The sequence below is a fragment of the Jaculus jaculus genome, chromosome 21, assembly GCF_020740685.1.
Source record: "Jaculus jaculus isolate mJacJac1 chromosome 21, mJacJac1.mat.Y.cur, whole genome shotgun sequence".
NCBI classification, from domain to species: Eukaryota; Metazoa; Chordata; class Mammalia; order Rodentia; family Dipodidae; genus Jaculus; species Jaculus jaculus.
In genome coordinates, this window is record NC_059122.1 from 6,478,383 (window position 1) to 6,491,278 (window position 12,896).

Below are 12,896 nucleotides of genomic sequence, written 5' to 3' on the forward strand. Positions count from 1 at the left end.
TCACCTCTAACAGCAGTAATCGCCGTGAGTTCAAGCCACCCTGAGACTACATGGTAAATTCCAGGTCAGCCTGGGCTAGAGTGAGACCCTACCTCGAAAAACCGGGGGGGGGGGGAGAAGGATCTGGACCCTTGTGCTACCCTAAAGACATGGCCTTTAACCTCGAATGACCTGGTACCTGGAGCATCAGGCCACTTCTGCGATTCCATGCCCGCCATCCATGAAGGACCAATATGGAGCAACAGACGCAGACACCTCCTTACATGTCCTCTGCCTTTTCAGACGTCACCAGTTAAGTCTGTGTGGAACCTCACTCAACGTGGCTTTACTTATTTATTTCTTTGTTTTTTTCCTGAGGTAGGGTCTCACTCTAGTTCAGGCTGACCTGGAATTCACTCTGTGGTCTCAGGGTGGCCTCAAACTCATGGCCATCCTCCTACCTCTGCCTCCCCGGAGCTGGGATTAAAGGCATGCACCACCACGCCCGGCTTTCAGCAAAACTTTAGAATCTCCCCTACCCATGGGCTGGAGAGATGGCTTAGCGGTTAAGGCACTTGCCTGTGAAGCCCTAAGAACCCAGGTTCGATTCTCCAGGTGCCAAGTAAGCCAGATACACATAGTGGCGCATGCGTCTGGAGTTTGTTTGTAGTGGCTGGAGGGCCCTCGCTTTCTCTCTTTCTCTCCCTCTCTGTCTCTAATAAATAAATTTTTAAAAAAAGGAATTGTCAGGCTGGAGAGATGGCTTGGCGGTTAAGCGCTTGCCTGTGAAGCCTAAGGACCCCAGTTTGAGGCGCGATTCTCCAGGACCCACGTTAGCCAGATGCACAAGGGGGGACGCACGCGTCTGGAGTTTGTTTACAGAGGCTGGAAGCTCAGGCATGCCCATTCTTTCTTTCTTTCTCTCTCTCCCTCCCTCCTCCTCTCTGTCGCTCTCAAATAAACAAAGCAAAAAAATTAAAAAAAAAAAAAAAAAAGGAATTGCCCCTGCTCAATGCTGAGCAGCCCTCGTTAGCCAACCCCAGCTGGCCTTTGAGCACACATGCATCTGCTACTTTTAGAGCCACAGCATGTCTGTCTGTCTGTCTGTCTCTCCTCTAGAGTGATAATTACACACATGTCTATGCTTGCACTTGATGTGGGAGCTGGAAGCCTGGAACCGAACTTCACAGACAGAACTTTGGTGAAAAGTTAGGAGGAAAATCCTTCACCCTTCTCTGTCTCCCTTCCCCATTCAGCCTCGCCTCCTCTGCATAGATACCGGCCGAAACGAAAGGGAAGCTGCAAGTTTAAAAAAAAAACCAAAACACAACTGAAAACAACTGGAATTTGAAAATAAAATAAGACCCCCCAAAAAAACCCAGTGTGTACCCAAGGTTCTACTCTCTGTGACCTCTCCTTTAATCTCTCACTTCTGGACCTACAGATCCTTCACTGGACAGTCCCCCTTTGGGGGCCAAGGAGGCAGAGGACCCAAGCCAGACCAGCGAGCCTGGCCAAGGTCATGCCAGGTCTGCCAGATGTGCAGCCCGAGTTAAGCTGTGAGGGTGGAAAATGCCACAGGCTCGGTTACATAAAAGTCTGCCCGGAGCCGGGAATGGTGGCGCACGCCTTTAATCCCAGCACTCGGGAGGCAGAGGTAGGAGGATCTCTGAGAGTTCGAGGCCCCCCTGAGACTCCATAGTGAATTCCAGGTCAGCCTGGGCTAGAGTGAGACCATACCTCGAAAAGCAAAACAAAACAAAAAGGTAGGAGGATTGTCATGAGTTCGAGGCCCCCCTGAGACTACATAGTGAATTCCAGGTCAGCCTGAGCTAGAGTGAAACCCTACCTCGACAAACCATAAAAAAAAATTAAGTTAACAAGGATCACAGAATTATAATGCCTCGATGAAATTGCTAAGATCCCCAAGAACCTCACACTACCCACCCCTGCCAACCATGAAACATACCCAGATCAGTGCCCAAAACACCTCCCCCTTGCCACCAGACACATCTCAACACGTTAACTCCCCAGGACCGCATTGGCAGCGTCCACCTCAGAAACCCAAACGCCAAAGAGTTTGAAAAAGCAAACAAGACCGGCGAGCTGAACATGTGCAGGACTTCATTACCCTTGGAGGACTCCGGGGGTGTTCCCGCGGCTCGGCGGGTAGAGGCCTGGGGTTAAAAGGAAGTCTTGCATGCTGCTGAGGGGCTGAGATGAGGCGCAGACAGACAGACGCTCCTTTCCACCCACCCGGGAGGCCCCAGTAGCTTTAAATTTAGGACCAGCTGACCTGGAAAGGGTGCCTGCCAGTGCAGGGCAGAGACTCAGGCTGGCTTTCTGATGCACGGCCTTCCTATGGGCAGAGCTACCTGCTTGCCCAGGCTGATGCCAAGGGGAGAAGTACAATTGTTGGTGGCAGATAAGACCCTTGATATCGTATCTTATTTCCCCGTCCGACATCACAGCGGCCAGCCGGGAGACAATCAAGGGGGTCAGGGGTGGCAATCAATCATTAGTATTTCCATGGAGAGCTGCTGGCCTACTCTGGAAACGGGCCGTTTTCGATCGCTTTCCAGAGAGATGCCCCTTCCTTGCAGGGACCCAGGCCACGCAAGAAGGACCTAGCTGAGTACCTGGCTGCCCCAATCCCACCAACACCCCCCCCCCTTCATCTCTGACTGATGGGGAAATGAGGCAGGGAGCAAGAGAAACGGGTCACACAGTGTCGCCCGGAAGGCACAAGTCCCAGGTTCCGAGATCCCTGTCGGATGGCCCAGCCGCTCTTGACAGTGTACCCTGCCTGGTGTGTGTGTGTGTGTGGGGGGGGGGGGGTTTCAGACGGGACTGGAGACAGAGATGACCTCAAGTCAAGACAGTCCCAAAGTTACCTCTGTTTGATCGTAGCTGGCGGTGGCTAAATAAGGGCAGCAATCAGGCTGGGCTTCTGACGGCATATCCCAAACATCACGGGGAGGGGGGGGGGAGAATGTCCCAGAAGTATGTATGGAATTAGGTCTTAACCATAGAAGATGATAACCAAGACAGGAAGTTTGGGGAAGGCCTGCCTCTGGTCCGATGGCCAGAGTTTACCAAGCACATCTAAGCTGCTGTCCACTTCTTCCTCCCCCCACCATGGCCACACCAAGGCCTTCTGTGGCGGCCCGGAGGCCAGCAGGCAGTTTCCTAAGGGAGCCACAGCACGGGTGGCGATCCTCGTACCTCTGCCTCCCAAGTGCTGGGATTAAAGGTGTGCGCCACCACGGCCGGCTACTAAGGCTCTTCTTGACTGCTGAGCCCTGTCCCCTAGCCCTCCTCAACCCCCAGAGTTGACATCAACAAAAATGAGAGATCTTGCACAGGAGAAGTGTGTCTCAGATCATCCCCACAGTAGGGGCGGGAGGCTAATGTCCCCAGGGGGTGTCTATCCTACCCTTGCTCACACGCCTCCATCTTGCTTGGGCTAACACAGTATAAAAGCCTCTTTGGGGGCTGGAGGGACGGCTTAGTTAAGGCACTTGCCGGCAAGGCCAAAGGACCCAGGTTCGAATCCCCAGGACCCATGTAAGCCAGATGCACAAAGGGGCGTATGTGTCTGGAGTTCGACTGCAGCAGCTGGAGGCCCTGGTATGCCCATTCTCTTTCTCTCCCTCTCCCTCTCCCTCTCCCCCTCTCTCTCCTTCCCTCCCTCCCTGCCTCTTTCTGTCAAAACAAAACAAAACAAACAAACAAACAAAAAACGCCCCTTTGGATGTCCCACGCCTGTCTCAGCTCTGAATAACCGAGCTTCACACGACCAACCCTCGCCACGTCCTGGTCAGATATTCAAAGGCGTGGAGAACCGGGCACGTTCTCAATCTCAGCCGGCACTGCACGGGGCAGGCTTTAAGGAATGTGCGATGTCACAATTGGAAGCTCTACCACGAAAGCTTTGCACAGCCTTACAGGCCAACAAGGCTCCAAGGTGGCTCTTCCTAGTCCCCATTTGGCTGAAGGGAAAAGAGAGGGAGGGAAGGATGGAGGAGGTAGTGTATTAAGTGTGTGTGTGTGGGGGGGGGGGTGGGTGGAAGAGGTGGCCACGCCCAAGCCTGACCACACCCCAGAAATCATATCACCCTAGAAAGCAAGGAGAAAGGGTTCCCACCCTGTGTGGAATCCGTCCCGCCCATGGCAAGCAACGTGGGCACAGATGTTGTGGGGTGCCGCCTGTGATCAGTGGTTAGCCAGAGGGAAAGGATGCCCAGAGAGGCCAGGACGGTGGGGTTCTGTCCTGCAGACGGCACCTTACAGGCTGGGACAGGCAAACAATGACCGTGACAGCAGCAACAGATCAGAAACAGTTTACTCATTTAAGACAAGGGCCGGGCTTGGTGGCACATGACTTCAATCCCAGCACTCGGGAGGCACAGGGTAGGAGGATCGCCGCGAGTTCGAGGCCACCCTGAGACTCCGTGGTGAACTCCAGGTCAGCCTGGGCTATAGCGAGACTCTACCTCATTAAACCCAAAAATAAAAATAATAAGAAAGGCGGCGGAGGGGGGGGGGAGCAAAGAATAAAAAACCAAGCATTTTGTGAAACAAACGCTCTACACTGGCCCGGAAGCACTTGTCCCCCAGCCCAGGGTGGGCACCACAGCGCCCGGTGTTGTGGGTGTGTGGGTGTGGGGGGGGGTTTTGGGGATCGTGCCAGTCTTCCCATCTCTTCTTCTCACTTGGCCAGGGAGGAGGAAGCGACAGGAGGACAGAGCCTCAACCAGCACAAAGACACTGTATTTAGACCATGGCAAACCGAACTGACCTTTTGTTGTTGTTTGGTTTTTTTTTTTTTCTCCTCTCCTCCCACCCACCAGGGATCATAAAAGGTACACGAAGGATGCACTGGACCCCCCCCCCCACGTACCTGAAAGAAACCTGGTGGGATGGGGCCTCCGGGCATGCCGTCGTTGGGGGGAATGTTGCCAAGCACAGGACTTGGGGCAGCTGCTGCACTCTGTGGAGAGAGAAAGCAGAAGTCAGTGGGGGAGGGGGGGCAATAGTGGCACGTCTGTCATGGTGGAAACCAACCGCCCTCTAATTGGACTGGAGGCCCGCTCCAAGGGAGGGAATACACCCCTGATACTGAAAAAGTAAAACAGGGGTAAGCCATGAGCCCTAGGGGTGTAACGTCTGCGGAAGTCTGGATACATGTATACACTATGCTTATCAAACTGCCCAGTAAGCACTTCTCTTAATGTTCATACCCTTATATTAAGGCTACTCTCTCACTTTGGGTAGAGAACCTTCTCTTTTCAGGTGGCAGTGACCTTGGGACGACTCAGAAGGTATCGTAGTGCTGGAAAGAAGTGACTGGAGTACTGAGTAACATCTCGATCACACCTCCCAAGGCTCAGGGTCTAATGCGGAAGAGGTGGCGGAAAGAATGTGAGAGCCAAAGGAAGGGTAGGACTCCTTACAACGTGCTCCTCCAGACCCAAAATGGCCTGGATATCCATGGCCTCACAGCGCCTGACACTCCCTACACAAGACCCTCATAAGAGGAGGAAATGATGATGACATCAAAATAAAAAAGAGAGACTGATTGAGAGGGGGAGGGGATATGATGGAAAGCGGAGTTTCAAAAGGGAAAGTGTGTGTGGGGGGCTATTACCATGGGATATTTTTTATAATCATGGAAGACGTTAATAAAAATCGAGGAAAAAAAAAAAAAGAAGTCAATGGCAAGACCCCCAAGCCGGACAGAGAACCTCCAGCTCCTGCTCCCCAAGACTCTTCCGTTCTCAAGGGCTACCTCTACGTTAAACCTTTCAGGCATACCCATGACCTCAGAGTGCCTGACACTACCTACACAAGACCATCATAAGAGGAGGAAAAGATCATGACATCAAAATAAAAGAGAGAGAGTGATTGAGAGGGGAAGGTGGTATGATAAAAAACCAAACAAAACAGAACAAAAAATCTTAAAGACCCCCAGCCCTCGGGAGGCAGAGGTAGGAGGATCGCCGTGAGTCTGAGGCCACCCTGAGAATATATATGAATTCCAAGTCAACCTGAGGTAAAGTGAGACCCTGCCTTGGAAAAAAGAAACCAAAATAATCACAGACACACAAGAAGAAAAGATGTTCAGCAGCCAATATGACCCAGTTCCAGGAGCGTCACTCATAGGCCTGACCACGAACTCAGGGTTTCCAGTGTCTACCTCTGTAACGGGGGGCACCTGAGGTGACGTCCGGCAGTGGGTGGCAGTGACTATTGGTAGCACACACCCTGCCTTTCCACCAGCTGCTCTAAAGATCTTCCAGGCTGCGGGGATGGCTTAGTGGGGAAGGAGTTCGCCTGCGAAGCCAAAGGACCCAGGTTCGATGCCCCAGAACCCAGATGCAAAAGGGGAGGGGCGCATGCGTCTAGAGTTCATTTGCAGTGGCTGGAGGCCCTGGGGTGCCCATCCTCCCTCCCTCCCTCCCTCCCTCTTTCTCTGTCAAATAAATAAATAATAAAATATTTAAAGATCTGATTTACAACAGTGGTGCCCCCCCCACGCCGCCCCACGTAGTCTGCTTGATCAATGACTATCCACAATTTCTGAATAAATGAGCGACCGGCCAGTGAGGATTAAGTTCCCCAGGTAGAAAGGTAGGTGTATCTTGGAACGATCCCCCCCCCCCAAACAGGGTCCTGGATGTCTCAAAAAGATTGAGGTGGGACGGAATGGGACAGGGGAATGTTGTTACTTTCCTCATTAAATGCTGCTACCTTGGTACATCTGCCTCAACAAATGCCTCCCAGGGGTGAGCAGAATCCGCTGCCTGGCCTCCTTCCAACAGTCTGTGTCCAACTGTGTGGCCGTCAATTCAACACCTGACTCTGTGCCCCCAACACGCACAGCCAGGGCCAAGGCATCCTACACACCCTGAAATGTCACAGGCGTCTTATCTGAGCCTGTCCTCTGTTCATCCTCAATCTCCAGGTGCAACTTCTGCAAAAGCCTGCCTCTACCCAGCCTCGGTCCCCCAGAATATGACACAAATCACTGGTCACCGCCCAGGGCTCTGGGTTTTCCCTGGGATAGGACTATTTCCCTCGGGAGCTAGAATACACCCTTCTGTCTCATGAATGGAGTCCCTGCCCATTGCTCTTGAAGAAGTTACTTCTTTTGTTTGTTTGTTTGATTTCCTTCCCATCACTCTTGAAGAAGTTACTTTTTTTTGTTTGTTTTATTTATTTCCTTTCCATTGCTCTTGAAGAAGTTACTTCTTTTGTTTGTTTGTTTGTTTGATTTATTTCCTTCCCATCACTCTTGAAGAAGTTACTTTTTTTTGTTTGTTTTATTTATTTCCTTTCCATTGCTCTTGAAGAAGTTACTTCTTTTTTTTTTTGTTTGTTTGTTTTATTTCCTTCCCATCGCTCTTGAAGAAGTTACTTCTTTTTTTGTTTATTTATTGCCTTCTCATCGCTCTTGAAAAAGTTACTTCTTTTTTTAAATTTTATTTATTTGAGAGAGCACGAAAGAGAAAGAGGCAGATAGAGAGAAAAAGAGAGAATGGGCGCACCAGGGCCTCCAGCCGCTGCAAACGAACTCCAGCCGCGTGCGCCCCCTAGTGCATCTGGCTAACGTGGGACCTGGGGAATCGGACATGTTGGTGGGGATCCCACACTTTTGTTCTCCTATGTAATGGCAAGGAAAAGAAAAATTTTAAAAAAGAAGTAACTTCTGGGCTGGAGAGATGGCTTAGCGGTTAAGGCGTTTGTCTGCAAAGCCAAAGGATCCTGCTTCGATTCCCCAGGACCCACGTGAGCCAGACGCACAAGGGGGCGCATGCGTCTGGAGTTCACTTGCAGTGGCTAAAGGTCCTGGGGTGCCCATAGTCTCTCTCTCTCTCTCAAATAAATGAATAAATAAAATATTAAAAAAATAAAAGCTGGGGGTGGCCGTGCACACTTGTGCCCCCAATCCTGTTGGGGCAGCGGGGTAGATGGTCACAGGAGAACTGTTACGCGTGCCTCACTGGTCAGCCAGTCTGGTTAAAACACCAGCTCCAAGTTCAGTAAGAGGTTGTTCCAAGGAAACAGGTTGGAAGAGCAACAGAAGATACTAGTTTGGTCTTCACATCGTACGCGTGTGCACTGGGCTTGTGTGTGTACACACACATACACACCCACACACGTGCATACACTATAACACATCCCATTAAGCAAATAGATGTGCCTACAGAAAAACAGCCCCTATAATCAAAGAGGCTTTGCCTCACACCAGCTTCTGTTTCTTTGAATGCAACTTCTTTGTGATTAACAGTCAACCATTAACTTCTCTGTAGTAGGAGCAAAACAAAAAAAAACAAAAAAAAAAAAAACAAAACACAAAAAACCTTCAGGGGTTGGCAGACTGAGGTAAATATCCATCTATATTTTCTTCCAGGAGCTATATTAAAAATTCCTTCATTGGGCTTAGCGGTTAAGCGCTTGCCTATGAAGCCTAAGGACCCCGGTTCGAGGCCCAGTTCCCCAGGTCCCACGTTAGCCAGATGCACAAGGGGGCGCACGCGTCTGGAGTTCCTTTGCAGAGGCTGGAAGCCCTGGCGTGCCCATTCTCTCTCTCCCTCTATCTGTCTTTCTCTCTGTGTCTGTCGCTCTCAAATAAATAAATAAATAATTAAAAAAAATTCCTTCATAGAGGTAGCATCCTTAATTAACCAGATTACTGGCATATGTGAGTCACTGCTAACTTGATAGTATCTGTGGTGGTTTGATTCAGGTGTCCCCCCACCCATAAACTCAGGTGCTCTGAATGCTAGGTTCCCAGCTGATGGAGATTTGGGAATTAGCGCCCCCTGGAGGTGGTGTATTATTGGGGGCGGGCTTATGGGTGTCATAGCCAGTGTCCCCTTGCCAGTGTTTGGCACACTCTCCTGTTGCTATTGTCCACCTGATGTTAGCCAGGGGGTGATGTCCACCTTCTGCTCATGCCATCGTTTCCCCCCTGCCATTGTGGAGCTTCCCCTTGAGCCTGTAAGCCAAAATAAACCTTTTTTCTCACAAGCTGCTTCTTGGTTGGGCGATTTCTACCAGCAACGTGAACCTGACTGCAAAGCATGTATTTGGTATTTTGACTGACCGACCTTTGGGTCACTGTACTTTTGAAATGGTTGATAATGTGCATTTGTACTTTTTTTTAAAAAAAGGTTTATTTGTTTATTTATTTGTTTGAGAGAGAGAAAGAGAGACACACAGACAGACAGACAGACAGAGAGAATGAGCACACCAGGGCTTCCAGCCATTGCAAACAAACTCCAAACCCCGAACACACGCACCACCTGGTGCATCTGGCTTACATGGGTCCTGTGGAATCGAACCTGGGTCCTTTGGCTTTGCAGGCAAATGCATTAACCACTAAACCATCCCTCCAGCCCTTGAACACTTTTTTGATAGTGACATTTTTTAGTATATTTCAGTTATTTATTTGAGTGAGTGAAAGGGGAGGCAGATATATACATCCATCCATCCATCCATCAATCAAGACATGGTATGCCAGAGCAACTAGCCACTGCAAATGAACTACAGACACATGCCTTATGCATCTGGCTTACGTGGGTACTGGGGAATCCAACTTGGGTCCTTAGACTTTGCAGGCAAGCGCCTTAGCTACTAAGCTCCAGAGCCACATGTACTATTTTTTTTTTTTTATTGATGTTTTCTCGAGGTAGGGTGTCACTCTAGCCCAGGCTGACATGGAATTCACTAAGTCGTCTCAGGGTGGCCTCGAACTCAGAGCGATCCTCCTGCCTCTGCCTCCCGAGTGCTGGGATTGAAGGCGTGCGCCACCTCGCCAGGCTTTTGAGGCCCATGAGTCTGTGGGGATGGATTCATTCTGTGAAACTTGAGTTGGGGTAAGTTTCACAATCCTACAGACAACAAAGGCAGGAGGCTGTTCTCGGTTCAGTTTGTCCCCCACAGTATTTATTTATTATTAACCTTTATTTATTTACTTACTTTGAGACAGAGACAGAGACAGAGACAGAGAGAGAGAGAGAGAGAGAGAGAGAGAGAGAGAGAATGGGCGTGCCAGGGCCTCCAGCCACTGCAAATGAACTCCAGACGCATGTGCCAACTTTTGCATCCATCTGACTTACATGGGACCTGGGGGAATTGAACCGGGGTCCTTTGGTTTTGCAAGCAAACGCCTTAACTGCTAAGCCATCTCTCTAGCCATATTATTTATTTATTTTGTTTTTTCGAGGTAGGGTTTTCACTCTAGCCCAGGCTGAACTGGAATTCACTATGTCGTCTCAGGGTGGCCTGGAATCATGGCAATCCGTCTACCTCCGCCTCCCGAGTGCTGGCATTGAAGGCGTGTGCCACCACGCCCAGCATTATTTATTATTTATTGCTGTTCCTCTTCAATTATGGGGTGAATGCGCTCACAACAGAAACCTTTTTTCTTTCTTCCTTTGAAGGCGGGGGGGGGGGGGGGGGATCTCTCTACCCAGATGGACCTGGAACTCCTTATGAAGCCCAGGTTCAGAGAGAGACCTCTGCTCTCTACCCTCCCGAGCCTCCACAGTGGGTCCGGCTGCCTGTCTCTGAACAAGTGGTTCTCAACGAATGACGGACCTGTATCATTACTTGAAGACCTGCCCAAACCTGACCGCGGGATTGCCGGGAATGGGCCTCTCCCTGTGCGTGGTTTCCAGCTCGGAGCGAGCCTTCCATTAGGGCAGTCCGGCGGCAGAGGGTCCCAAGTGAGCGCTCTCTACCCACCCGAAGCGCCAATCCCCCAGCACCCCCTCGGCCTGTGGCATGCTGGGCTCCGAAGGTGCTCAGGATGAGCCGCCCTCCAATGAGCCAGGCCGGGTAGGACACCCGTCTAGGAGACAGACAGGCCTTGCAGATAAATGGGGACTCAGTTTCCGGGTCCTGTGGTGGGATTAGAAAGGAAGCCGTTCCTCTGGCCTGCTCCACACATCCTGGGTAGAGGGGGCTGGAAACAGCCGAGCCTTGCAGACACAGGACAGGGACCCTGCTTCCAAAGGGCCCTGAATATGAATGAGAATGGGCGCACCTGGGTTTTTGGTTTTTCGAGGTAGGGTCTCACTCTGGCCCAGGCTGACCTGGATTCACTATGGAGTCTCAGGGTGGCCTCGAACTCACAGTGATCCTCCTACCTCTGCCTCCCGAGTGCTGGGATTAAAGGCGTGCACCACCACGCCCATCATATTATATATTTGACAACTTCTAAACTTAAAGACAACAAACCATGGTATTTCCCTCCCCTCCCCTCTTTTCTCCTTAATAACTCTGCTCTCCATCATAGTATCCCCTCCCTCTCTCCATTAGTCTCTCTTTTAATTTGATGTCATCATCTTTTTTCTCCTATTGAGGGGCCCATGACCTTTTTGTTTAAAAAATAAAAACTGCGGGGCTGGAGGGATGGCTTAGTGGTTAAGGCGCTTGCCTGCAAAGCCAAAGGACCCAGGTTCCGTTCCCCAGGACCCACGTTAGCCAGATGCACAAGGAGATACAAGCATCTGGAGTTCATTTGTAGTGCTTGGAAGCCCTGGTGCTCCCATTCTCTGTCTCTCTCTCTCCCTCTTTCTCTGTCAAATAAATAAATAAATAAAAACAAAATATTGGAAAAAAAAAAAAAACTGCAAGTCACCCAACTATATGCTCCCATTTGTGAGGCTCCCCGCCCCCTGTAAAGGTAGGGTCTCGCTCTAGCTCAGGCTGACCTGGAATTCACTATGTAGTCTTAGGGTGGCCTCGAAGTCACGGTGATCCTCCTATTTCTGCCTCCCAAGTGCTGGGATTAAAGAGGTGTGCCACCACACCCGACCCCATTTGTGAGTTTTAAAATTTTGTTTTCTTTTTAAATTTTCATTTATTTATTTATTTGAGAGAGAGGGAGGGAGGGAGGGAAGGAGAGAATGGGCACACCAAGGCCTCCAGCCACTGCAAAAGAACTCTCCGGATGCATGCGCCACCTTTGCGCATCTGGCTTACAAGGGTCCTGGAGAATCGAACTTGAGTCCTTAGGCTTTGCAGGGCAAGCCCCTTGACCGCTGAGCCATCTCTCCAGCCCCCCGCCCCCGCCTACTTTTTACTCTTAAAAATAGCTCTGTGCACATGGAGCGGCGGGCTTCTGTCAGTCATCCAAGCCCTCCTGACTGATTTACAAGGCTGCGGAGATGGAGCTTCGTTCTTCAAGTCCTCTCCCTCCTCCTTCCCTGCCTTGCCCAAGGCTCAGGCCTCAGGATTGTAGAGTGTGGCCATGTAAGAAACCACCAAGTGCCCTTTTTTTTTTTTTTTTGACTGAAGCTCAAGCTGGGCCATGGGGCTAAGGGCTGAGGCATTGGGGGGCGGGCATTGAGGCGACACGTGAGTTCTGGGGGGTGTGAGCCCCTCCCTGCTGAGATGACCAAGGAATGAAGGATGTCCCCCAGGGAGGGCTATGTCCCCACAGGCCAGGCTTGGGGGGGGAGGGGAGGGGTGTCTATGCAGTCTCAGGGAGCCCAGTTCATCTGGGCATCAGTAAACATCACTCTGCAGCAAGGCTAAAACCAGGGCGGTGAGGGTCTGGAAACTTGGAAAGGAAGGCATCCCCTCCGTCTTCAGCATAGAGCACAGGGGAGATGCATTCCGATTCTGAAGCTCAGAGAAAACCTAAGAGCTTTTGCTACATGAAGAGCTGGTGTTAAAAATAGGTTCTGAGCATGGGGGGCGGGGGTGCATGCCTTTCATGCCAGCGTTGGGGAGGCAGAGGTAGGGGGATTGCCGTGAGTTCGAGGGCACCCTGAGAATGCAGAGTGAATTCCAGGTCAGCCTGAGCTAGAGTGAGACCCTACCTCGAAGACAAAACAAAACAAAAAGTCCCAAGGGGCTGGGGAGATGGCTTAGTGGTTAAGACATTTGCCTGCAGAGCC

General features: G+C 50.8%; 1 protein-coding gene across 3 annotated transcripts in view; it reads right to left on the bottom strand.

The window, feature by feature from the left end:
- The window catches only part of Ssbp3 (single stranded DNA binding protein 3), a 203,209-nt gene that overhangs the window by 49,653 nt on the left and 140,660 nt on the right, over window positions 1–12,896 (bottom strand). For all 3 annotated transcript variants that reach the window (XM_045139245.1, XM_045139244.1, XM_045139243.1), the window contains exon 5: window positions 4,883–4,972. In XM_045139245.1, the coding sequence (XP_044995180.1) occupies window positions 4,883–4,972 (90 nt within the window). The remainder of the gene's footprint in view (window positions 1–4,882; window positions 4,973–12,896) is intronic.